This window comes from Terrapene carolina, unplaced genomic scaffold (assembly GCF_002925995.2).
Source record: "Terrapene carolina triunguis isolate 2854851 unplaced genomic scaffold, T_m_triunguis-2.0 Scaffold67, whole genome shotgun sequence".
NCBI lineage: Eukaryota > Metazoa > Chordata > Testudines > Emydidae > Terrapene > Terrapene triunguis.
Window position 1 is genome coordinate 38,365,397 of NW_020664418.1, and position 23,872 is coordinate 38,389,268.

Sequence of the window (23,872 nt, forward strand, 5' to 3'; positions counted from 1 at the left end):
GCGATCGGCCGAACCTGCCACGTCAGCAGGTAAATAAACTGGCCCGGCCCGCCAGGGTGCTTACCCTGGCGAGCCGCGTGCCAGAGGTTGCCGACCCCTGCCTTAGACCTTAGTCCATCCTGTGCTTTGCCATCCTTGCTTGTCAACCGCCCTTCTCTCCAAATCTTCCCATTTCATGTTGTGGTGCTTGATGTCGTTCAGAACTGTTCGTTTCCATGTTATTCGCGGTCTTCCTCTCTTTTTCATAGGTCTTCCATTCAAGGGTGATATTTGGTAAGTGTTCTTTTTCCATTCTCAGCATATGTCCCAGCCACTGATGTCTTCTTTTGCAGATTATTGGTGAGAGGGTGCTTAGTCCAGTCATTTTTCTGACTTCTTCATTCGTCTTCCTATCTCTATGTTATTCCCAAGATTCTTCTCAGACATTTGTGATGAAATGCATCCAGCTTTTGTGTATCTTTCTTGGTAATTTGCCATGTCTCACTGCTATATGTTGTGATGGTGATTAACAGTTGCTTTGTACACGTTCAGTTTTGTCTTGAGGGAGATGTTTCTGAGTTGCCAGATGTTTTTGAGTCTCCCAAATGCTGCGTTTGCCTTTCCTTTCCGATTCTTCTTATTTCCTCAGAACTAGTACCATCTTGGCTGATGGTACTTCCAAGATACGCAAAATTGTCCACCTTCTCCAGTTTCTCTTCTTTAATTTTGATTTCTGTCCCTGTAGTCCCCATTAACATGACTTTACATTTCTTTGCATTGTATCTCAAACCTATCTTCTCCATTACTTCTTTTACTTGGTTTGTGCATTTCTGTAGTCTGTTGGCATCTTCATTGATATATTGGTGTGCTAACCCTTTAAGATCAAAGTGTCTCCGGAGATGGTGACTGTAATTTTTTCCTCACCTGGGAGAGGTGCGGTGCATGGTAATGATTAAGCTGAGGCACCAGGAGTAATAACCTTTATCTAAGAACCACTGAGGTGGAGGAAATAGGGTGCCCAGATGTCCCAATTTTATAGGGAAAGGCCTGCTATTCAGGGCTTTGTTTTATATAGACGCCTATTACCCCTCAACCTCCTGTGTCGATTTTTCACACTTGCTATCTGGTCACGGCATGGTGGCCTGGAAGTCCCGGTCAGCAGGACAGTTCTGAGTGGTTAGCAGCCTTTTGATTCTAGGTTCTCTGTGCTTGGTTACACACTTGACTCTTTCTCAGATTATAGCTGGGGGCCACACCGGATAGTCTGGGGCTGGATTGGCTGCTTCCGTGAGGGTGGATGTGTGTCTGAAAGGGATAAATGCAAGTTCTTACGGGACTCAATTTTAGACCTGAGTGGCTCACTGAGGTTCTGGTGGCACTTGGTCAACATCGGGCAAAGCCCTACAGTTTGAACCCATGTCCCTCTTGGCCAAGAGAATCTCATGGGGAGTCACTGACTTCATTCTTCATGGAGACTCTCAACACATGCCTTAGGGAGGGCAAGGTGCCAGCATGTCTTAAAGCAATGATTGCAAGGCTGTGCCCAGGAGATCACCTCTTAATCCTGACAGTCGAATCAGTTTTTACCTTGTCCCTTGGCTCAGAGAAAAGTATGGGGTGTAAGCCACACAGACAATCCCTGCAGTTCTCAGATCTTCTCGATTCCCTTTTTGGTCTGGTTTTGGGCCTGTGTGTTATGGAGACTGTATTGGCTTTGTTGGGTGTTGACTTCTGTCTGGTGAAGGACACACACCAAGTGTCCATGGTCATTCCTTTAACTGTCGGCAACCTTGGGGACACTGACTGAGTTACTGACTGGGTCCTGGCAGAGACAGAGAGATAGCAATGATCTCTCACCTGCCCCAGATGCCTCCTGGGAGGTGCTGCAGGAATTTTTCTTGTTCCATCTGTTTATTGAGGCCTGTAGGGGAGACAGTGAGGTGGTGTGAATTGCAGCGGAGCCACCGGTATGCCCTTTGCACAGAGTTCTTATGTCTCTGTTTTGCGGGCACTTCTGAAGCATAGAACAGACGGATTCCTCCATACACACCTACTAAAAATCCCTGGCTTCTGGCAAAGGCGGATGCTCCTGCTTCACCAGTTATACATCTATATCTATATATCTTGGAGTCATCGTGGATAGTTCTCTGAAGACGTCCATGCAGTGTGCAGCGGCAGTCAAAAAAGCAAACAGGATGTTAGGAATCATTAAAAAAGGGATAGAGAATAAGACGGAGAATCTCTTATTGCCCTTATATAAATCCATGGTACGCCCACATCTTGAATACTGCGTGCAGATGTGGTCTCCTGAGCTCAAAAAAGATATATTGGCATTAGAAAAAGTTCAGAAAAGGGCAACTAAAATGATTAGGGGTTTGGAATGGGTCCCATATGAGGAGAGATTAAAGAGGCTAGGACTTTTCAGCTTGGAAAAGAGGAGACTAAGAGGGGATATGATAGAGGTATATAAAATCATGAGTGGTATGGAGAAAGTGAATAAGGAAAAGTTATTTACTTGTTCCCATAATATAAGAACTAGGGGCCACCAAATGAAATTAATGGGCAGCAGGTTTAAAACAAATAAAAGGAAGTTCTTCTTCACGCAGCGCACAGTCAACCTGTGGAACTCCTTGCCTGAGGAGGTTGTGAAGGCTAGGACTATAACAGGGTTTAAAAGAGAACTAGATAAATTCATGGTGGTTAAGTCCATTAATGGCGATTAGCCAGGCTGGGTAAGGAATGGTGTTCCTAGCCTCTGTTTGTCAGAGGGTGGTGATGGATGGCAGGAGAGAGATCACTTGATCATTACCTGTTAGGTTCACTCCCTCTGGGGCACCTGGCATTGGCCACTGTCGGTAGACAGGATACTGGACTGGATGGACCTTTGGTCTGACCCCGTATGGCCGTTCTTACGTTCTTGTAGTTCTTCTCCTGCTCGAAATACATCTCTGAGTGGCAGTTTTATCTGTTAGCTGCAGAGGAAGCCAGAGCTTGGCACAGAACCTTCTCATTAGCTGCTGAAGCAGGGCCCCACTGGCATGGCAATGGCAGGACGGAGAGCGGGTGTCTCAGCTCAGAGGTACCCTGCACTAGATGGCGGGCCCTATGCTCTCACTCAGAACCGCTCCGCCTTTGAAGCAAGAGACCTGAGACCTTCCAAACTTTCCACAATTCTAAAACTCTCCTTTGCCAGGAGTCCATTACTGGGCATCTGGGGATTTCTGCAGCCACATGAGCGTGTTGACAGTGAGCTTTAGGGAAAGTGGGAGGTGCAGTAACTTTTTCAATTCATTATAGAGGAATTGAAAACCTCTGCATATAGATTTACACTCCATTATCATGCTAACTCAGATATAAGCCCTACTTTCCAGGCACAGAACATCCTGGCTGCAGCTGGGCTTGAATTGTAACAGCCACGAGACAATAGCCAGGAGCTGCTTTGGAAAATGTAGGACAGCGAGCAAACGCGCTGAGAGCCTGGGCTGCTTGCAGTCGTCATGTGGAGCGTGCTTGGCAGGGGAAAAGGGCGGGGATGATTCCTACCCGCTGCCCAGGGTTGCAGGGGGTGGGTTCAAAGGCCTGCGGTTGCCTTCACTGATGCTCTATTTAGTTCACATCTGCCCAGGGTGAACCTGGACATAAGTGATGGAGATAGATTCATAGTAAACTCCCCCAGGTAAGGGAGAAGTTATGGCTGTGGCATTGTGCTGTTGATACTTGGCCCTGTTCGCAGGTTGAAGGGGGTGAAGCACAGATCCCGTATCTCGGCAGCATACTTGCATTCTTGCTTGCTTTCCCTCCCCCACTTCCATCACTCTGGGGTACTATACTTTTAGAGGCGGTGCATGGGTGGAGGCATCGGGGCAGGGGCATAGGGAAGAACCATTTTCTCTGATCCACTCCTTTCACCAGCAGGATGCTACTCATCCCCACGTGGCACCAGTCCCCTCCCCTCTTCCAACCCTCCCCACTGAAGACAGAAAAAGCTCACTATTAAGGACTCTACACCCAGCCCCTTCAGTTACAGGCTGGGGAAGATCCCTGTACGCACTTCTGAGGCCCCTGTCAGAAGCAGGGAAGGCAAGATGTGCCATTCCTGATATATCTAAGGAACAATGAAGATGCAGGAGGAAAAGCTTGTCCAGCCACCTTCTTGCATCACAAAGAAGCAGAAAAGGGCACCAGTCCAGTTGTTTTTTCCCCTGCAAGTCACTTCAGCACTCTGTGCCTCAGTTTACCAATCTGTCAGATGGTTATGATATATAGTTTAATAATGGGAATAGAACACATTGCAGGGGAGCTGTGTGGATCGGGTCATTACTGTCTGGAAAGTTCTTTGAGGTCCTCGGTTAGGACATGTTAGAGAAGGACAAAATCTGCATTGCCACTAATGTCTGAACAATGCCTCAGGATGGTAAACTCCGTCAGAGCTAAGCATGAGTATTATTTACACTTGCAGCACTATACGCCACAATAATAGCACAGAGCCCCTCTGCAGCACTTTATGGCCCAGGTTTTAAAATGATCTGTGAAAAATGCACCGGCGTGACTTGGGTATGGCATTCCTGCGATTGCACAATCAGCCATGGTAAATACATGGTTATTATTTTGTTACCTCTTGTGACCCAAGCAGCTAGTCAGAGTTTGGGACCCTGGGGTTGTTTCCACTGGAGGAGACATTGATGAGGCACTTCTTTGATGCAATCTTTTTTATTTACCAAGAATATACAAAGTCCCGTTTCCCTGAACACAGGAGGAATCAAATAATGGGAGGCAGTGTCCTTGCTCACAGGTCCAGGGTTCTTTTAGCCGGCACCTCCACCCTAAATCTCTCTCTAGGCTTCTCCCAGGGCCACATCACACTTCCAGGCAGTGGCTGTCTCTGTCCTGCTTCTTCCTCACCACACCAACCCTTGGTTAAAATAATACTCAGCAAAGTCCCTCTGCTCACATTGTAAATTCCTGATCTCACTCACTTATGTCTTTGCTTTGGGCGATGACGTACACTTAACAGACCCTTACGGTTATCTTAAATGAAGGGCAGTGGTTAAACCTGTATTATTATTTGCATGACCGTAGTGCCCGTGTGTGTCTATCTGTCCAGGTGCTTACAGGGGCTCTCCATCACTGAAGTAGCTGAGTAAATGGTCACCCAGACATCTAATTGGACTTCGCATGCACAATCACTGTGAATGCCCAGGAGACTTGTGCACACAATAAAATCTGGCCCTGTGTTTTCAAAGCACCGTGCAAAACACTGGGCTAGATTTGCTTCCGCTTGGAAGTCCCAGGCCCCAGCTGCAGGGGAGCCCTCTCAGGAGTAGAGGAGGCACAACAGTGCAAGCGGCCCACATACTTGTTGTGCCCATCTGGTGCAGCCCTAAAATGGGGGGGGGGGCAGCTAGGGGAGGGGACAGAGCCAAGGAAGGCCCCTGGCAGAGGTGCTCTCTAGGTCGATTTGCTGGGCATCCTCTGTTGGTGGGATTCTACTGGAGCCCCTGCCCTGGCTGGACACTACTTGCCCCAGCAGTGAATCAAGCCCACTAGCTAACACATACGAGCCCAGCCCTGAATCCCTTACTCAGCTTTGACTCCCTCCTTCCTCAGCCCTGGGAATTTTGCCTGGGTAAAAAGGTCAGGATTTGGCCCTGTAACTGTAGACCCAGACACAGAGGTCCCTATGCCCGTTAACCCCATGCGCGCGCCGGCTCTTGGTGCAGCGCAGCTCTGGGGAATACTAGCTACTTCCCAGGTCGGACTGCTCCTCTGCACTTGCTGAGGTGAGTGACACCTGTCCCCTCCCTTTCTGGTCATCCTTTTGGGACAGACGTTTCTCCTCTCCTCCTGTCCGCCCCAGGTGCCAGGCAGCCCTGCTTCTTGGCTTCTCGTGGCTCCAGCCCAGAATATGAATCATAGATCCCCTCCTCAATCCCATTTTGCTATCATAATTAAGCTTATTCTGCCATATCTCCTCTTGTTCCCAAGCAGCTCTCCAAAGGGTCTTTGGAGGTTTCTCATTTGTTCTAAATCCAAATGTCTCTCTCTCTGCTCCCAGAATGTGTGGAGGAGAATTTAAACAGGGACTGAGGGTGTTAAAACCACAATGTTTCTCTTTAAAGCGGGTCGGCCACCATGGGGCGAGATGCTCATGCATGAGTCACACCTAAATGCTAAACAAGATCACAGCTCCTTGGAATACAGAGCACCGGTGGGATCTGCGAATCCATTGCCCTGAAAGTGCAGGCGGCAATAGGTGGGTAGCCCCCAGACGCTGCTCTTGTTCTGTTTTGCATAATTATCCAAGAGATCTGCCCTCAAACAAAGGGATTTGCCATCTCCTTCTGCCAGATCCTGCAGTGATGTCCTCTTGCCAGGCTGGTGACATTACAGTCATTTCCATGGCAACACACTGTGATATCACAAACACAGGCGGTTGACCTCATGGCAGGGTCCAGTAGAAGGAAACCCCCTTGGTGCTAATCTGCCACCCAAAGAAGGGTTGTTATTTATTGGGTAACAAAACACGCAGACCTGCCACTCCACTGTTTGATGGAACCCACCCTTCCGGTCCTCAGCACAGCCATGTGTCTGCACTGGAGCCTGCTGTTTGTTTAGGGCAGGGAGATGATTTCTTCCATGCAGCGCCAAGCAGGCTGTCAGCACTCAACAGATACATAACATGAAGCATGAGAAGCTGGGTTCCAGAGGCTGGGAGGAAGAGAGGGGTGGCTCGCCTTAAAAATATTGACAGATGTAACGAATAATACAATGATGTTGCCAATCTCTAGCCTCTTCCATGATCTGGATCTCAAAGCTTTTCCCAAACAGGAAAGACCAAACCCTCCCGCCTCTCTGAGGTGAGTCAGGATCATTATCCCCTTTTACAGGTGGGGAAGCTGAGGCACGGATGGGCGTCTGAGCAAAACTTTCAATCTTGGGTGCCTGAAGTTAGGCACCTCAGTTTGTACAGAGGCGCTGAAATCAGTGACCTGATTTTCAGCGGTGTTGAGTCCTGACAGTTCCCACTGAAGCCAATGAGAATCAGGCCACTTTTATTTAGCTGCCTAACTATGGATTTAGGGGTCTATCTTTAGGTACCCAAGTCTGAACATTTTGGCTTGAGTATCTTGCCCCAGGCCACACAGGGGGCCGGGGACAAAGGAAGAGCTCAGTCCCCCCAACTTTCAGCCTTAGCTACCAGACCATCCTTTCTCCCTCTCAGGAAGACATTACAGCAAACGGACACCAGTACAACTACCATTGATCACAGGCGGTAGAGATGGAAAAGCCCCGTTCGGTCCCATCTAGTCCATCTGCGGAGCCCGGGTAGGAACTTTCCCTCTAGGCTATTTCCTAGACCTTTTTGTCCAGTCTAGGACAACAAACAAATGCAAGAGTGGCCAGCGCCTAGCACGGGGCGCGACTGGGCCTCTAGGCGCTCACCGCTACACTCGTGCTAAGAAATAACAGGGATGCTATTGGAGTTTGATCCCACTTCAACAGCCCCCTTGTGTGGGTGGCACGAATCGCTGGGACTCCTTGCTGGAAGATAGAGGGCAAGCTGCAGCCTCTCTCTCCCCCTTGCTCTTCCTGCTGGCCTGGTTGGATTGCATGTAGATTCGGTGGGTTTGTCTGCCTGCTGCTAAGCGGCCTCCCTCGCCGATCCCGCTGCTTTGCTTCAGTAAACAGCGAAGACTTCCAGTGTCTCCCCCCAGGACTAGACGCGAGTCCCTCTCCCTGGCAGCGCCCAGGCGGAGCGATTTGGAGGGATCCACCTGTGATTCCTCTCCTCCTCTTCCCCACCACCCGCCGGCTGCGCTGCTCCTTCATCATCTGCCTCTGGGCGAAGGAGCAGAAACAAGAAACTAAAAAAAAAAGCACGTAAAAAAGCGCTGGAGAAAAGCAGAGCAAATTAAGCAGAGGCCCGATCTGCTCGGGCTTGTGCTTGCCCAAAATGCACCATGCATCTTAATTGGCTCTGCTGTTCCGCTCTCCCACACTGCTCTCCCGGTGCCATTTCGGCGCTCTCCGCTCGCTCAGCCTTTTCAACACTTCATTCTTCTTCGGTGTGTGTGTGTGTGTGTGTGTGTGATTGCGGAATCTGCTGCCGCCGGTGCAAAGGGGCGAAAGAGATCCCCCCCCCTCCGAGCTCTCCTGGCAGGTCCAAACGATCCAGTGGGTCCCCGTTGCATTTTTCCCCCCCAGCCGCCTCGATTTTTGTGGGTGTGCCTTTTCTAGAAAGTGCTGCTTGGGCGCTCTCCAAGCTATTTTGCCCCCATCCCTGGGAGCTGCCTTTTATCTCCCCGGGATCCTTAGAAAATAAACGCGTAAAGGACCCGGAGTCCACACTGGGGGTAGGCGCCTCTAGTCCAGTGCGGGTCTTTCCTGCTGGCTGTCCGGGTTGCAGCAAAAAAAATGCAAATAAAATAAAACAGAGAAAAAGAAAGTAAAAAAAAAAAAAAGCCGAAGACACTCTCCCCTCCCCCTCTTCTCAATTGCAATCCCAACTGGAACTTTTCCTCTTCTAGCCGGGATGCCTTTCCTCATCTCCAGTCCTTAGCTTTGAGAGCAGCCTCTTTTTTTTTAAGGGGAGGGGGGGATCCTTTTTATTGCAGAGAGGGAAACACGCCGCGAGGGGATCTCTTTGCAGGCTCTTGTGCAATCTAGCTCGATAGATAGATAGATCTTTTTTGCATGCATCTCCTGCTGCAGCAGATCCAGCCAGCGTGGGGGAGGGGATGGAAAGGGTGCACCCTCCTCGCCTGATCCTCTCTTCTGCCTCTGTGTGGTTTTTTTTGCAGGTGTGTCAATTTTAATTCTGCCCAGTAGGTGGGACTTGGTGACTTTAGCACCATTTTTGTGCGTGTGCGTGTGTGTGTGTGTGTGTGCTTCCTCCCCATCTTCTATTGCAATCCTCAGAAGTCTCTCCGAGAGAGCGAGAGAGCGCCTGATACCGAGAGCCAGCCTGCAATCAACAAGGCACTATGCATTTCGGACCGCTACTGTAGGGGGAATTACAGCTTCTCCTAGCCAGCTGCCAGCATGATTTCATCTGCGGGAGGATTTTTGCATCTGATCGTTTGAGTTTTTTTTCCTCCCTCTGTCTTTGTTTCCTTCCCCTTCTCCCCCCCACCCCCCTTTCCTCCTCCTCCTCCTCCTCCTCTTTTTTAGAAGCAGCAGTCGGAGATGGATGTCTCTCTTTGCCCTACCAAGTGCAGTTTCTGGAGGGTATTTTTGCTCTGGAGCATTTGGGGAGACTATCTGCTGACGGTGCTGGCTTGCCCTGCGAATTGCCTTTGCAGCAAGACAGACATCAATTGCAAGAAGCCGGATGATGGGAACCTCTTCCCTCTCTTGGAAGGGCAGGATTCAGGCACCAGCAATGGGAACACCAGCATCAACATCACTGACATCTCAAGGAACATCACTTCAATGTAAGTCAGCTATGCCTCCCACCCCCACCCCAGTGGGTGCCCTTTCCTCTACCGCTGCCCGAGACACAGGGTGTGTGTGTGTGTGTGTAAGGGGAGAAACCGGCGTGTGGATTTCAGGTGCCCTCAGCATTGCTATGGATGCTGGTTATTCCCTGCCTCAGACCCGTTATGCCTGGGTTGCCGTGCAGAGGACGCGAATCTAATTTTCTGCCCCCACCGAAACAGCAACAGTTTGGCTCACGTTTAAGTGGGATAAAGTAAATGAGATGAAATGGCTTAGCAGGGGCGGGCAGCAGGCAGAGATACTGTAAAGCGACCTCTTCTTTTCCCCATTTGTGTTAGCAGAGAGATGAAAACACACAAACACACACACAAACTGGGCACCTAAGGCAAGTTCTAAGCCGCCTGCTCCTTCAGAGACTTCGGATCTGATTAGAATGTCATTTTTTATCCCCCCACTGGCAAATCCACCCTCCTCTGCCCTGGCTGCGTGGATCTGGGAATCTGCAGTTTCTCCTTTTTAAGAGAGAGAGAGAGAGTGTGAGATGCCCCTCAAGTTGTTATAATTTTCCAGCTCCACTCTGATGCTGAGCTGGGATTTGTGTATTTTGCTCTCAGGGTAGTGGGGGTATGTGTAGGAGGCAGATATTTTTAGTTGAGCACTTTGCGTTTGTTTGCATGCTTGTTTATCTGGAAAATCAACTGGAAGTTGCATTATCCTTGTTTGGAGAGGCTGGTAGCAAAAGCCCATGCAAATCTCATCAGCGTAGAGTAGGGAAAGGACTGGTTTTTTTCTCCCCCCTCCCACATCATGCTATGTTATGTGTGTGTTTAAAAAATCCCTCATCTTCTACAATCTCTGCTCTTCAACGTTCAGTACATTTTTGGGGAGGTGAACTCCAAGGCATTTCATTATTCTAATGCTAATTGAAATGTGAGCATTTAGGGAAATGTAGCCCCATGAGTAAGTTGCCTGTGGGAGTTGGGTGGAAATGAGGTGGAATTCTTTATGCTGGCAGTTAAATGCAGCAAGGTTTGGGATGAGTAATTGATGGTTATTTATTTATTTCCCACCTCCATTGTGAAATAGCTTGTTCAAAGGGTGCTCTTTGATGGTTCTTTTCCCGAGGCTGTGCTATTTGGTCACAGTGCAATTGTAGCACCGCTATGGAATAATTGCGATACCCTCCTTAAGAGCATTGCTCGGCACCTTTGCCGGATAAAGATGACTGGGCTAACACAGACCCATTGCTGTTAACGGGTTTAATGTAATGAATGCCCACGCAGTTCTCCCCACGTCCAGTTCTAGTGAGTAACGCTGACCTATTCCCATGCTACGACTTTCCCTTTCCAGCAAATCTGCTCTCCAGAAACTAAAGGGATCAGGGAAAGTAAATATGAACCTAATGTAATGTTTGCATGCCAAATGGCCCAGATTTACCCTGTGCCCCCTGTGCTGGAGTATTGCTGTGGATGCTAGAGCGATCCAGATAACACTAGGAAAGTGGGAGAAACTTGTGTTTATTACTGTGCTTACCGTTTGTTGTGTTTTTCTCTTAACCCTTTCTTGTTAAACTGTGAGCATCAAGCATGCTGTAAGAGGGAAGAGAACTAGCAATTTGGTTACTGTACTGTGGCTCAGAGGCAGCTTGTGTGGTTGTTACTTAGTATGTGTTGGTGTGTGTGTTTGTGTGTGTATATACACACATCTGAACTGCTGGATGAGTTACTACAATGTGAATCCTTTGTGTCTAGAAAATGTCTTTACTGCTTTGAAATTGAAAAATGCTGGGAGTCAAAAAATCCAACCCAAACAAAAAACCTAAAACCCAGCCCCCAAACCTCTCAACTCCATTAGGAAATGTTTTCAGGAGAAGAGCATCTTTTCAGGACAGGAATAATGAGAGGGTGACTGGGTAAATCTGTTTGTGTTCCATCTAGAATAATATGTCTTCCCTGGATCCCCAACCCCCTAAATGGACTTCTGTAGCTTTGGAAGAAATGGTGGTAGCTGAATTGAGGTTAGTCCATAACCACCACTACTGTAATTCGGGATTTTAGGCTGAATATCAGGAAAGACGTCTTGACAGTGAGATCTGTGAGACGGTGAAATAGTCTCCCCAGGGAAGAGATGAAAACCCGGGAGTTCAGGATGCTTACAACTGGCACTAGCCATTGTACTTGGAGGGGGCAACCTGGTGGGCCAGGGACGGGCTAGATGGCACCTAAGAAGTCATTTCCTCCTGCGATTTGTGTGGGATTCCTTAGGGACCTGAGCGCGCGGCCTGAAGGAGCTAGGACAGAAACTTGTGTTTAGCAAGCATACTCTGCTCACTCCGCCCTCGACAGAAAAGGAGGCTAGGACAGGGCTGATTGGGTCAGTTCACAGGGAGGGAAGGTCAAAGATCATCCCTACCCCCACCTCGAGATTGTAAATATGGGTTATAGTTCAGCCCCCTCCTGGCCTGTCAAAACTATGTTGTTGCCAAGGAAGTTACAGTGCCCAGATGCTAGGGTGATGGGCACATTCTCAATCCACCTAATAACGAATCCACTGCCCTTCCCAAAGAGAAGAGTGTGATGCTCCCTCATGCCGAATGTCACCTTTGCGTCATCCTGCTTCATTCTGTCTCCTAGTGTAAAAGCCCATTGGGGCTTTTATTTCGTTAGCCAGATTGACTTAGTGGCGTGCAATTGCCTCAGGGGTCGTTTAACTTACTAGCCCCTCGTGGGGAATGGTGTGCAAAAGAAGGCGAGTAGCTAGCTTGCAGCACCTGCCTTTCCTGTCAGTCTCTGGAGAGGGGTGGGGGGCTGTATTGGCGGGGTGGGTAGCGGAGCTCTGGTGCGCGCTGCTGTAATGGATCCTGTGTCTCTGGGCCTGTTCTCCAGTCTCTGCTGCGTGACGACCGGTGTCTGGGAAGGAATCTCTAGCTTTCAAGAGCCTCCCGTGAAGACTTTCCCTTCGCGTGGCTGTTGAAAACACGGGTAGGGCATGTTCTTTCTCAGAAAGGCCACAGGGCCTAGGGTGATGCCTTCCCCGTTGCCAAACGACAACTGGTAAAGCTACGCTCACAGGGTCTCTGTGGTGGATTGAACTGTGGAAATGCAAGACCATTTTCATCAGGGGAAGGGTTGGGAAAGAGAGAAGGGGCTGGGGGATGGGAGGAAGAGGACCCTAGGTTGTGAACGCTTCACTCACTGTTATTTTAAAACTCTTTATGTTCCAAAGCCCAGCGGAAGAGGCCATGAGCCCTTTTGCTACAGGTCTTCAAAAGAAAACATCCCACTGAAAGAAGGACTATTCCCATCTCCCGCCATCTTGGGATGAAGCCATTGGAAGCATTTTGCTCTAGTGATGTAACATCCCGGAGGCCATCCAGGCCAGAGCCCTCTTTTACTAGGGGCTGCACAAGCAGATAGGAAACAGGGACCTGCCCCAAAGAGCTGAGAGTCTAACAGAGGACATCACAGTGGCATGAGACAGAAGAGTGGGCCGAGGTGGGGGAAAGGGGTAATATGCTACGGGGTGGATGCAGCTCTTAGCCAATCAGGGTAGTGATCACAGCTTGCCAGCTGCCTAGGTGTCTTTGTGTCCTTGTTTGTTGTATTTGGGGCCCAGTTCTTTGGAGCCTGTTTGGGGCATTCACTCCCCTTTCCCCCATCAATGGCAGAGGAATTACCAGCACCAAGGGTCTGGACCCTGGCATCTCATATCTTCGGATGCTGCCAGTGCTGAGAATCTCTTTGCCACCTTCCTCTCTTCTGGGCAGTTTCCAAGCCCAAGCCATGCTGACATTCCTTCTCCTACCATGAAATCAGCCCAGAGGGCTCAGTTTGCGCAGGCTTGAGCAGCAGCGCGTTACTCTGTCATGGCCTGGCTGTTGAGCCGTAGTGGACTGAGTTCGAATTGCGTGCAACTTGGCAGTTCACCGTAGCAGATTCCCCCAGCTGTCTGCGTGGGGGGAAAACGTGCAGTGTGAGCGCAGCTGTGCATGAATGCAGCCCTTTGGCTAGCGATCAGCCACGGCCACCTCTCCCGTCGAGCCTTGATCCTGAACACCAGGCGCTCCTGGAAAAGCAGCCGCATGGTGGTAACCTGAGCTGCAAGTGGGTCGCTCTGAGTTTGGCTGGGCCGCCTCGCTGTAATATTATCAGAGCCGGTGTAACTCAAGCTGCCGTTTAAAAGCTTGTTTAGAAATTGAACAAAAGCCTCAATTAATTAACGTTCCGCTCTCAGATTGGTTTTTTCCTCTCCCCCTGTTCTCCTTCCATGGAGAGCGGAATGGTCACATTTCTTGTTTCTATCTGTGAAGCCAGCGCTGCTGCTACTGGTGTGTGCTGCAGGTGGGGACGGGCCGGGGACGCAAGGCCGAGAGCTAGTGAGGAGGCCTGGCCTAGTGAGATGGGCGGGTGATCTCCCAGCTGCTTTCAGGAGAGGAGTGCTGAAGCTGCTGTGGGGTGCTGGGGCTCCTCCTATAATGGATGGACTCTCCCATCCAGTGCTGGAAAAGGGGTGATTCGCAGCGCTTTATAAGAATCCAGACCAGAAAGGGTTAACAGGGAAGCATGGGACGGGCAGAGCATTCCTGGCCCTGACTTAAGTGGGGCGAGTGGGTGAGGATTGTGTGGCTGGCACGGGCCCCTGAGGCCCCGAGTAACCCTGGTAGTGCCCTTGTGTTGAGCAGGCTGGACTCTTACCCCCATCCCCGAGTGCCCTGGCCATGCATCTGGCTTTGTGACTGGGCTTCTGGGGACCTGGTTCTGACCATGAGCCACTCAGCATCCTCCTGCCCCAGGGGAATTGCACAAGCTTTCCCGTTAGCTGTAGTCATGTAAGGTCAGGCGCTATCCTTATCTGTGCTGCCTTCCCAGAGGCCAGGAGGGTGCTGAGCTCCAGCCAGCATCATGTTCCCAGGAAGAACGTGTGGCTCGTCCTTGTTTTTGGAAAAGCCTTGCAAAATTTGCCGAGTGCCCCTTCCAGCTGAGACGAGCTCAGCACGGTGTCTGCCCGCGTGCCTCATCCCTTGGCCACCTGATGGAGCGGTTGCCCCTGGACTGGGAGGGCCCCGTGTGAGCCGTGGCTGGGCTAGCTTGCAGCTAGAGGGGGTTCAGCGTCCCGAAGGGGGGCTCTGTGGGCCGATATGCTTCATTTATTTTCCTAGTGACGTTAGTGCTGCTGCAGGGTGCCAGACTGATGGCCCTGGAGACAGGAGGCCTCTGCTTCACTCCAGGCCAGGTATGGGTTGGGGAACATGAGCTTTCCTCACCCACGGGAGAGGGCAGTCCAGTCTCCTTGGCTCATTGCATCCGCGACCTCTCTGCGGAGACCGCCGGAGGGGGGGCCAGGTGTGACATGGCCGCTTGGCCGCTAGGAACAGGACTCAACCCCATCAGCTCCTTTCACTCAGTCCACCGAGCAGCCATGTTCATGCTCCCCATCCGCTGCCATCGTGGGCTCTGTGTGAAGCAGTGACCTAGAGGTGAAAGTGCCTCGTTCCAGTCCCAGTGCCCCAACTCCGCTGGCTGGTTATGTTCTCTATAGAGTCTGGTTACCGGTGAGCAGAGCCGACCCTTCCCAGGCGGGCAGAGAGGACTGGCCATGCCATGCCATGTTGTTGTGCTGAGGCCCTGGTGTATCTGCTCCCCTGTCATTGCACTGGCCTCAGTGAAGGGCAGATCTTAAATTCTCGGCGTGCTGGCTGGAGAGTCAGAGCGTTTCCTTTATGGCAGCGTGGGAAGCACACGTGTGCTCTGGCACAGCGTGCGTGGGTAAAGCAGGATGGAGGAGTTGGCCATCTGGGCCTCTCTACTTCTCAGCTGCTGCTCTGGTACTGGAAAGATTCTGCCAGCAGTACAGTGCTGGGGTATGTGCATCGCTCCTGGGCTCCTTGTCGCAAGGTGGGGTCCCCCTGCCCCAGCACAGAGATCATGTCCCCAGTATATAACTGCCAGCTGCCTTGCTCCCTTCTCTGACTGGAGAAGGGGAACAGTGTTTTACATTGTGAATCACACCTTGTAGAGGGCTTGGAGGTGAGGGGCCAGGAGGGTCCTTAACATTACCCACCATGACTGGGTAGCTGCCTATGGCAGGGTGAGCAGAAATCACATCCTTAGAGAGGCACAGGAATCTGTGGCACCCTGTTCTTGGGGGTCCCCCATGGAGAAGCCTGTGACACCCCTAGAAGGGGGAGAGCCTCTAGTATTCCCCTTATGGGGTCACCTGCTATGCAGATGTTTTGTCCTGGGGGAGTGGTCACACAGCCCAGCGTGCCTTGCCAATGCCATGAGGTCACACCAAATCACAAGAGGTGGCTGGTGTAACCAGGCCTAGTTAAACTGGAATGTGCTTAATTCTCTAATATGTGGGCCTTGGAGGAGTGGGCCCGCCAGGTCAGGTCTCAGTGGTCTCAGAGCCCGGGGGAAGACTGGCTCACTTACCAGGCACGGTGAGATTTGCACATATGGAGACAGGGGAGAGAAGAGGCCCTCGGTGTAGTAGGTTGCTATCGGGGGAAGCAGCAGATACATGGCTCTGGCACACCCTGCCCGTGCTGCCTGATGTATGGAGGAATCTCTTCCAGTGGTGCTCGCAGGTCATACCTCCTGCCTGACGTGGGCCCTTCTGGTGGGAACGGAAGGAGCTGGAGTTCGTGTCGGCCTAGAATGATGGGAGGGGTTGCTGGGGAACCTTCCAGCGAGTGATTAAGTGAACTCTCCTGCTAGAGGCAATGGGGTGCAGATACTGGGGGGATCCATACAAGTCACCCCTCACTGTACTGCAGGGACATCCAGGCCTTTTACCATGCCCTAGTGGGGATCCAGACTGTGCCGATGCCAGAAGAGGTTTAGGTGGCCTCTGTATCTTCCAGGAAGCTTCTTTATGTACATTTCAGCCATGACCTGTCCAGGTGAAGCGACTCGTGAGGCCGCTGGTTGGACATATAACCACTTTCCTCCGCTGCGCCCAGGAATCTCAGCAGTGACTGTCAGCCCTTTATGAGATGCATGTGTGAACGTGGTGTTTATGAGAATTGGCTGGGACCAGCCAGAACGGAGGCAGCTGTCAGATATCACGGGGATAAGGGGATTGTAGATAGAGAGATAGAGTAGGGGCCGTGCCAGCTTCCCCCTCCCCACAGCCCTTCTGATACGCCTCTGTCCTGACCAGCAGCACTCTCTGCCCTGGCCCCCTCCTTTGCTGTTCCAGCCCTGGGGGGTCTCCCGAGCTGAGACTGCAAATGATGCCAGATTATGGTGTGGATTCATGATGTGGACAAATATCCAGTAGGATGAGATTCACCCAACTCATTCTCACTTGTGCCATCAGTTGGGAGAGGACGTTGGGTCCCCAGAAGCTACATGCCCCTATGTTACCAGTGCCTCTGGTCTGTCTGTTTCGCCAGGATTCTGGTCCCTGAGGTTTTGGCTGCTAGTGAGATCATTACAAAGGTCTGTAATTCAATCCATCTTTGTTTTGCACAGTGTTTGTTTATGCAGAGCGCTTATCCCAAAGCACATTTCCAAGTGAGAGGCGGGCGCAGTGAGAGACTGTGACGGCAGAGGGAGAGGGAAATACACATCCCAGGGTGTGAAGATGTTTTGGGTTGAGACTTGGAGCCGGATGGGGGAGTCAGTGGGGTGGAGAGAGGCAGGGAAGGCTGCTCCAGGTGGCAGGGGCTGCAGAGGAGAAGGCACTCTCACCAAGAGCAGGGCAGTTCTGTGGAAGAGGCAGGAGTTGAGAGAGACGCGGTCCGTGAGAGAGGCTGGATTGAGATTGCAAAGGGCTGTAGAAATGAAGGCAGTTGAGTTGTTTGGATAATCTGGAAAGATCCTGATCTGGAGGAGCTGAGCCCCTGAATCTTTCAGCTCTGCCTGTCCCTGGCCTTCATTTCGCAGGGGCTGCTTCCAAGCAGGGTGCCACCAGATGCCCTTCGGGGCCGGTGTCTGGAGCCTCTCCTCTCTGTTGCTCCTGCTGGGTGTAGCGATGGGGATTGTTACAGGCTCTTCATGCAGGTCAAACCCACTCTCCCAGCGGGTCTGGTTTAACTCTCCCTTAAGGCTGTGATTTTCCTACTGAAGCAGTTAAATCATGGTGTGGACACAGTTATACCAGTGTAAAGGTGCCTTATTCCCCTTCCCATATAGGGATAAGCTGTCCTGGTAAAAGCACTGTCAAACTGTACAGTAGCCGGGGCTGACCTGCTTTAAGTACACTGGTGTGGTTAAACGCGCAATGTCTTTGTGTAGACAAACCCTTGAACTCATGTTCCTGCCCCCGTGCTATCCTTACAGTTGGCTGCAGCAGTGCCTGTGTGGTTTAATTTCCCAGGCCTGGGCTCAGCGTCCCTGCTTTGCATGGATAACGCCTCTCCCCGCTTAGCACGCCTAGAAGGAGGCACCTGCGTGCCTGCCGTGACCTTTGGACCCTCCAGAGCCTCTGCGTCACTCTGGTTATACAGGGACACGGCTGACTCACAGCTGCCTTTCCAGGGAAAGGGAATGGAAGCGCCAAACATCACCCAGCAAACGCTGTGCACAGAACACAGCCCAAGGGCCAGCTAGAGACCGGTTGTAAGAGGCTGCGGCTCTGCTAACTTCAGTGGAGTTGCAGCTGCCTGTGCCAGGTCTCTGTTTGGCCTGAGAATCCGCCTCCCAGCAAGGCTTGGAGACCATGGCGGGTTATGTGCCTAGCGCAGCGCTGTGGACACTGGCCAACCAACTGTTACTGAGCAGACTTGTGTCAGAAAGACGATTCCGCCTGCGCCGAGCCACCTGGCCTCTTCAGCCAGAACCACTGAGCTGATGCCTTTGTCCCTTCATTTCCAGTGCCACAGTCTGTCCCTGAGCACCCCTTGCCGGGCCAGGCCTCAGAGCTCTGTCAGTGCGCCTGGCCTGCCTCCCTTCTGCCCAAATGCTGCTTCTCAGAGCAACCCCAGCAGCCCCTGTTCTGGAGCCCCTCCTCCAACCCAACCAACCTGCCCAGCGAGGTCCCACTGGAATGATAGACTGCCTGGTGGCCTGAGCCGCATTGAGATTATTTCTTCTGCAGACAGGAGATGGCTAATGGGAAAGCAGGTGATTGAGCTGGCTTTGCATGGCATTGATCGGACTGTAGAAGGGAAAGGGATCGATGGGTTGCACGTAATATCTCCCCAGTCTTTGCCCTCCACTGGAATAGAGATACTGTACAAACCTGCCCAGGGACTCTCATTACCAGGGGCCACCTTCAGTGTAGTCCCAGATTCCCCACAGGTCTCTGGGTGGCTGAGAACTGCGGGCCTCCTCTGGCAGCTGGTGCATCTGTCACAGAAGTGGCAGAGGAGTACAACCCCCCTTGGAAGCTGGGTCAGCGCGAGTTGGGAAGTTCCAGACACAGGCCATGCCTTGCATGGCGCCCCATCCCATGTGGAGGAGCTTGGGCAGAGGAGCTGTTGTGAGCTACCAGCCGGGGTGGAGATGGAGGAAAGGGGAGGGGCCCCTTTTGCTGCTCACCCAGAGAAGCCGAATTGTGAGCATCCCCCAGTGCAGGGAGCGCTGGACGCACTGAGATGTGTCCAGCCCAGTTCTCAGTGGAATTGTCCCGCTCACCCTCCCTTGTGAGCACAGGGCTTGTGTGTGCTTTGTGGGGGTTGTTTTCCTGAAGACAATGGGTTGTTTACTTTAGGGACTTTTGCACTGGGGTCAATCCCCAGGGTAGAGGGCATGTGCGGGTACAAAGCAGGGCTTGCGGGTGTGGCTCACTTGAAGCCAGAGCAAGTCGCACTGATTCAAGCCCCATCTCACACCAGTGTAGGGCATCTACACTGGGACTTTGCACTGATGGAATGCCAGTGCAAAGCCCCTAACATAGACAAGTCTGATTCCTCTTGTTCCTCTGAAGAGCCCCCTGGCATCTCTGCTGCTGGCCAGAGAAGCGATGTGTGCCCAACTCTGGTTCTTCCATAGGCAGAAACACCCCCAACCATCACATCAGGGACCCCTTCTGGGCACCCCATCTGGTCAGCTGTGCTTCAGCTTCTGGGGTTCTAAGAATGTCCGAACTGCCCCAGACCAGCAGCCTGTTAGCCATTGGTGCTGTCACGACTGGTGGCCACAACTGGATGCTCCATATGAATGCCTGTGCCCCTCCCTGTAGGTAGCCTGTAGCTGGGTTTGGCTCCCCCCTGTTCACTGAGCAGAAGTTGCATGAAGAAACCAAGGCCCCTGGGGCCACAGTCCAATACTAAGCACAATGTCTTCCTGACCACAGTGTCTGACCTGGTGATGCCTTGCAACATGCGGGTTAATAGTGCTTGTCATTTACCTCTGCCTGATGGACCGTCAGGTGCTCTTCAGTGGCTTTTAGCCTTGGGAACATGCTGCTTCAGTGAGTTCTGTGGGTTCATTTCATGTTCTCTAAAAGTGTTTCCCTCCATCTGTGGGAAATTTGAATCTTTTACATTTCACTTATTGTCCCTTGTTCTTCTGCCGTGGGGCTGGGTAGAGAGGAGCCAGACTGGCCGTCTCTGGGTTGCTGTGTATCCCTCTCTCCTCACCTCTCTTACTCTTCCTCATTCCAGACGAAAGAGTCCAAGTGCCAGGCTCTGGGCCGCACCACGCAGGAGGCACGGAGCAGACAGTATGGTCCAGGGAGAGGGAGCAAAGGTGGCTTTCTGCCAACTTTGTGCCACCCAGATGTTGGGCTGATTCAGGGCTCAGTTTGGCCCCTGTCATAAGTTAGAGCAACTCAGAGGCTGCTCTAATTAATGGCAGCCTCCCCATAACTGCCTGTGGGCTGCCTCATGGTCCAGCACAGCCAGAGGGCAGAGTGCTCCTTCCACTCCCCTGCTCTGGGGGTGAAAAGGGATGGGGGGAGGGCTGTGTAGACCTGCCCTAAGCTGCTCCTGCACTTGGGGAATTCCCCAAGGGCCGTTTTGGCCCCTTTACACAGCAGCAGTGGTGTAAGGGAGACAGAGTAGGGGCCAGAATCAGGCCCTCGCCTCTCTCATCTTGCCTCCTAGTTTCCAGTTGCCTTCGTTCTTCTTTTCACTCTCTTTGGAGACTCGGTGACCCCTCCAACCCAATGTTCAGAGTGTGGCTGTGTCCTTGGTTTCAATAGGGATATTCTCTGTCCCCATCTCAGCGGAGCCCTGCCTCCTAGGGCTTGTCTAGGTATGGGGTGGTTGCGTTGTGGTAACTGCACGGATGTGGCGCCATCAGTGTAAACCTTCCATCAGGCGCTCTGCACTGGTGCACAACGGAGCTTGCAGTAGTGCGCTCCCCTGAGCCCCATCTTACCCCGGGGCAGTGCATCTGCACTAGGGCTTTGCACTGGGGTAGCTACAGCCGTGCATGACAGACACCTTGCTACAGGCAGGACCTTAGACACCCATGTTACCACTGAACATTGAGCCGGTTCTTCGCGGCTCTCTCTTGTCAGTGAAGTCCAGGTTTTTGTGCCGGAGAGGATACAGTGAACTCAGGATGAGGTCTCAGGAGTCCGAGGAGTTTAAATTGCTCCTTCCATTGTGTGTCCCCTTGGACTGGCTGATGTCAAGAGTCACTTGCCCAGTAGCTGGTTTAGCTTGGTGCCTCCCACTCCTCCCTGTCCTTGACTCACTAAATACTTTTGTGCCATCAGCACCTCCTTATTCACCCTCTGTCCCAGTCACTAATAACTATACTGACTAGCACCAGCCCTGGCATCAATTCACTTCTCTGGGAACTGCCCAGTTGTTCCTCCCTCTGCACCCTGTCTCTCCTAGCCAGTGTGCGACCCAGGGCCGGACACTAGCCCTCACTCTGTGGTGCCCCTTGGAGCCCTGAGGCCGACCTTCCTTTCCTCTTCCTCAGGAAATTGCACGTAGGCCGAGGATACAGTAACTCCTCCATGGCTTCCGTATTCCTGGTCCCACTCCAGAGCACCTCACCGCTGACGCCTCCCTCAGCAAGAGCCTCGGCCCCATCCCAGCTGCTGGGCCCTTCCACTGTCCCTGATGTGCCCCAGCCTGACCCCTGGCTCTGCTGCTGGTTCCTGCCTCCCCATGTCTGGCCAGCTAGAAACCTGCCCGTGCCGCCCTCCCATCTAACCTGCCTCTCGGCAGCTGCTCCCAGCCCGGATGGGGACAGGTCTTGAGATCGGGGAGCTCGGGTCTGTGAGGTCGGTTGGCTCAGGCCATCCCAGCTGCTGGACACGCTCCCTGCTCCCCAGCCTCCTAGCACCCGGCTTTCCTTGTCCGATACTGGAAAGCGCTCAGGGTGTGAAGTGCCGAGAGCCTCCCGTGAGGGACTTTACCCCAGCAAAATCCCTGGGCAGGTCTGTCCCTTTGTCATCCCAGCCCGGCGTTCAGGAGGGTGCGCTAAGGAGCCCCCGGTCCATGGGGAGCCCTGAGCCCTGTTGTAGCCTTGTGGTAGCTGTCAGGACACACCCCCAGGCAGCAAACAGCTCCCCATCTCCTCCTCGTTCCCTTAGTCCGGCGGCTTTGCCTTTTCGAAGTGCAGTTCAGCCACTAGAGGGCAGCACGCTGCACAAGACTGTGTGTCAGCATTCGGGATAGACAGCCTGGAGCTGCAGAGCAGCTTTGGGTTGTGTCCTGGGGAGGGATGGTGATAAACAGAGACATGGCAGGACTCCCTCTGCTGCACCCCCCAAGTCCTGCACTGGGAAGCAGGGAGGCTGTATCCCAGCCAGGTGGGGAGGGCAGGTTTATGGATGTGCCCAGACAAAAGACACTGCGTCCAGCCAGCCCCTCTGTAGTGATCAGGGCCGGATTCTCCTGTCGCTCGCCTCACCGTGGTTCTGCAGTGGGTCACCCACACGAAGGGCTTTTGCTCCGAGGTGACTGTTCCAGCTTCCTAGTGCCAGCTGTTCCAACCCTCTGGTGGGGTGACTGAATAGGTCTCAGCAACCCTGGACTCTGGGGCTCTTTCATTAGCAAAAACTCCTCCTGAAGTAACCTCCAGTCCCAGCTCCTCAGCGCCTGTGTCACATGCTGCCTTTGCATGCCACTTGGTGGTGGGTCACAGCTCTCCTTTCTGAGCTCCAGGCTTCTCACCTCCCCAGCATCCCTGCAAATGCACCCAGATGCTGCATCAGTGTCATGACCTCTACGGCCTCAGTGGTATTCACATCTTCGTACCCATGCCTTGCGTGGTGCTGGTTCTCGTGCCCAGGACAGAGCTGGTACAGAGTGAAATGCCCCGGGAGAGGAGGAGGCTGAGGACACAGACAGAGGGTTTTAGTTCCACATTAAATACAGTCGAAGATGCTGATGTGCTGGGTGTTATCGGCCCTTTGCGGCTATCGTCTAGCGATAACAATATTATATAGTACTTTACAAACGAGGGCAGTATCGTTATCCCTAATTTGCAGCTGGGGAAACTGAGGCACAGAGTGGGGCAGTGACTCACCCAAGGCCACCCAGCAAGCCAGTTGCAGAGCCAGGACGAGAGCCCAGGTCTTGTGAGTCCCAGTCAACTGTTCTATGCACTAGGCCACAGTGCTTCACCTGTAGTCTTAGTTTTCAACCTGTGGGGTGGGTGCCCCCCTGGTTATCAGGAGGGTGAGGTGGGGTGTGGGGCTGCAGTCAGCCTGGTGTCCAGGGCAAGGCAGCAGTGGGGAGTGTGTGCAAGGAGTCCCCAGTGGTCGGGAGTGGGGAGAGGGAGCGGGTCCCTGCCCTGCCCCACCCGGGCAACAGCCTGCTGCTCTCCCCTCCCTCTCTTCCCCTCCCCCGGGGCACTTCCTACATGCTCCCCCCACTGCTGCCCTGCCCCGGGCGGCTGCAGCCCCATCCATTTTAAACCCTCCAGAGCCTGCGGGGGTGAGAGGTTCCGGGCAGGGGAAGGGAGGGCGAGGAGCCCTGGTCCGTGCCGCGGCGGCTTTGGGCTACTTCGGGGATGGAGCCAGCCAGGTCCTGCCACCGCCCCCTCTCTTCTGCCCCACATGGATGGGAATTGGGGAGCACGACCGTTATTTGACTCCCCTGGAGAAGTGGGGGTGCAGCAATAAACTTGGGGAACCTCTGTCCCCTCTAGCCATAGCTGTGGTGTTTGCGTGAACGGCCGCCCTGCAGAGCAGCTAGGATGGGGACAGAGATCCTCCAGTCCAGCTGCAGAGGAAGTGTAAGGAGATGCCCTCTAATTCCCCAAGGTGGAATCTGGCTAGCGCATTAGGGCTCATGACCAAGCGCCATGACCACAGGTAGGCAGGATCGGACCCAAAATACGGCTCCTCCTGCTGCACCAGCCCTGTGCTGAGGCCTGGGGCTCGTTACTGACCTAGAAATGAGAGTGCCCCCTGCTGAGTCACTCTCATCCCCCCCTGCTGTGCTCGGACATTGGGGTCAGCACCGACTGAGAGAGGAGAGCGCCCCCTAGCCCCACGCTGGGGGAATGGAGTCAGCACTGACTCAGAGGGGAGAGCGCCTTGGCTGAGTCACCAGCGCCACTTCTAACAGCCCTTGGGTTTCCCTGGGAGGGCT

At 52.8% G+C, this 23,872-nt stretch overlaps 1 protein-coding gene across 1 annotated transcript in view; it reads left to right on the top strand.

Moving 5' to 3' along the window:
• Window positions 1-9,165: 9,165 nt before the first annotated feature.
• Window positions 9,166-23,872, top strand: part of NTRK3 (neurotrophic receptor tyrosine kinase 3) — a 344,511-nt gene continuing 329,804 nt past the window's right edge. Inside the window, 2 exon segments of the mRNA XM_026648558.1 lie at window positions 9,166-9,411; window positions 11,117-11,245. Of these exon segments, the coding sequence (XP_026504343.1) occupies window positions 9,166-9,411; window positions 11,117-11,245 (375 nt within the window).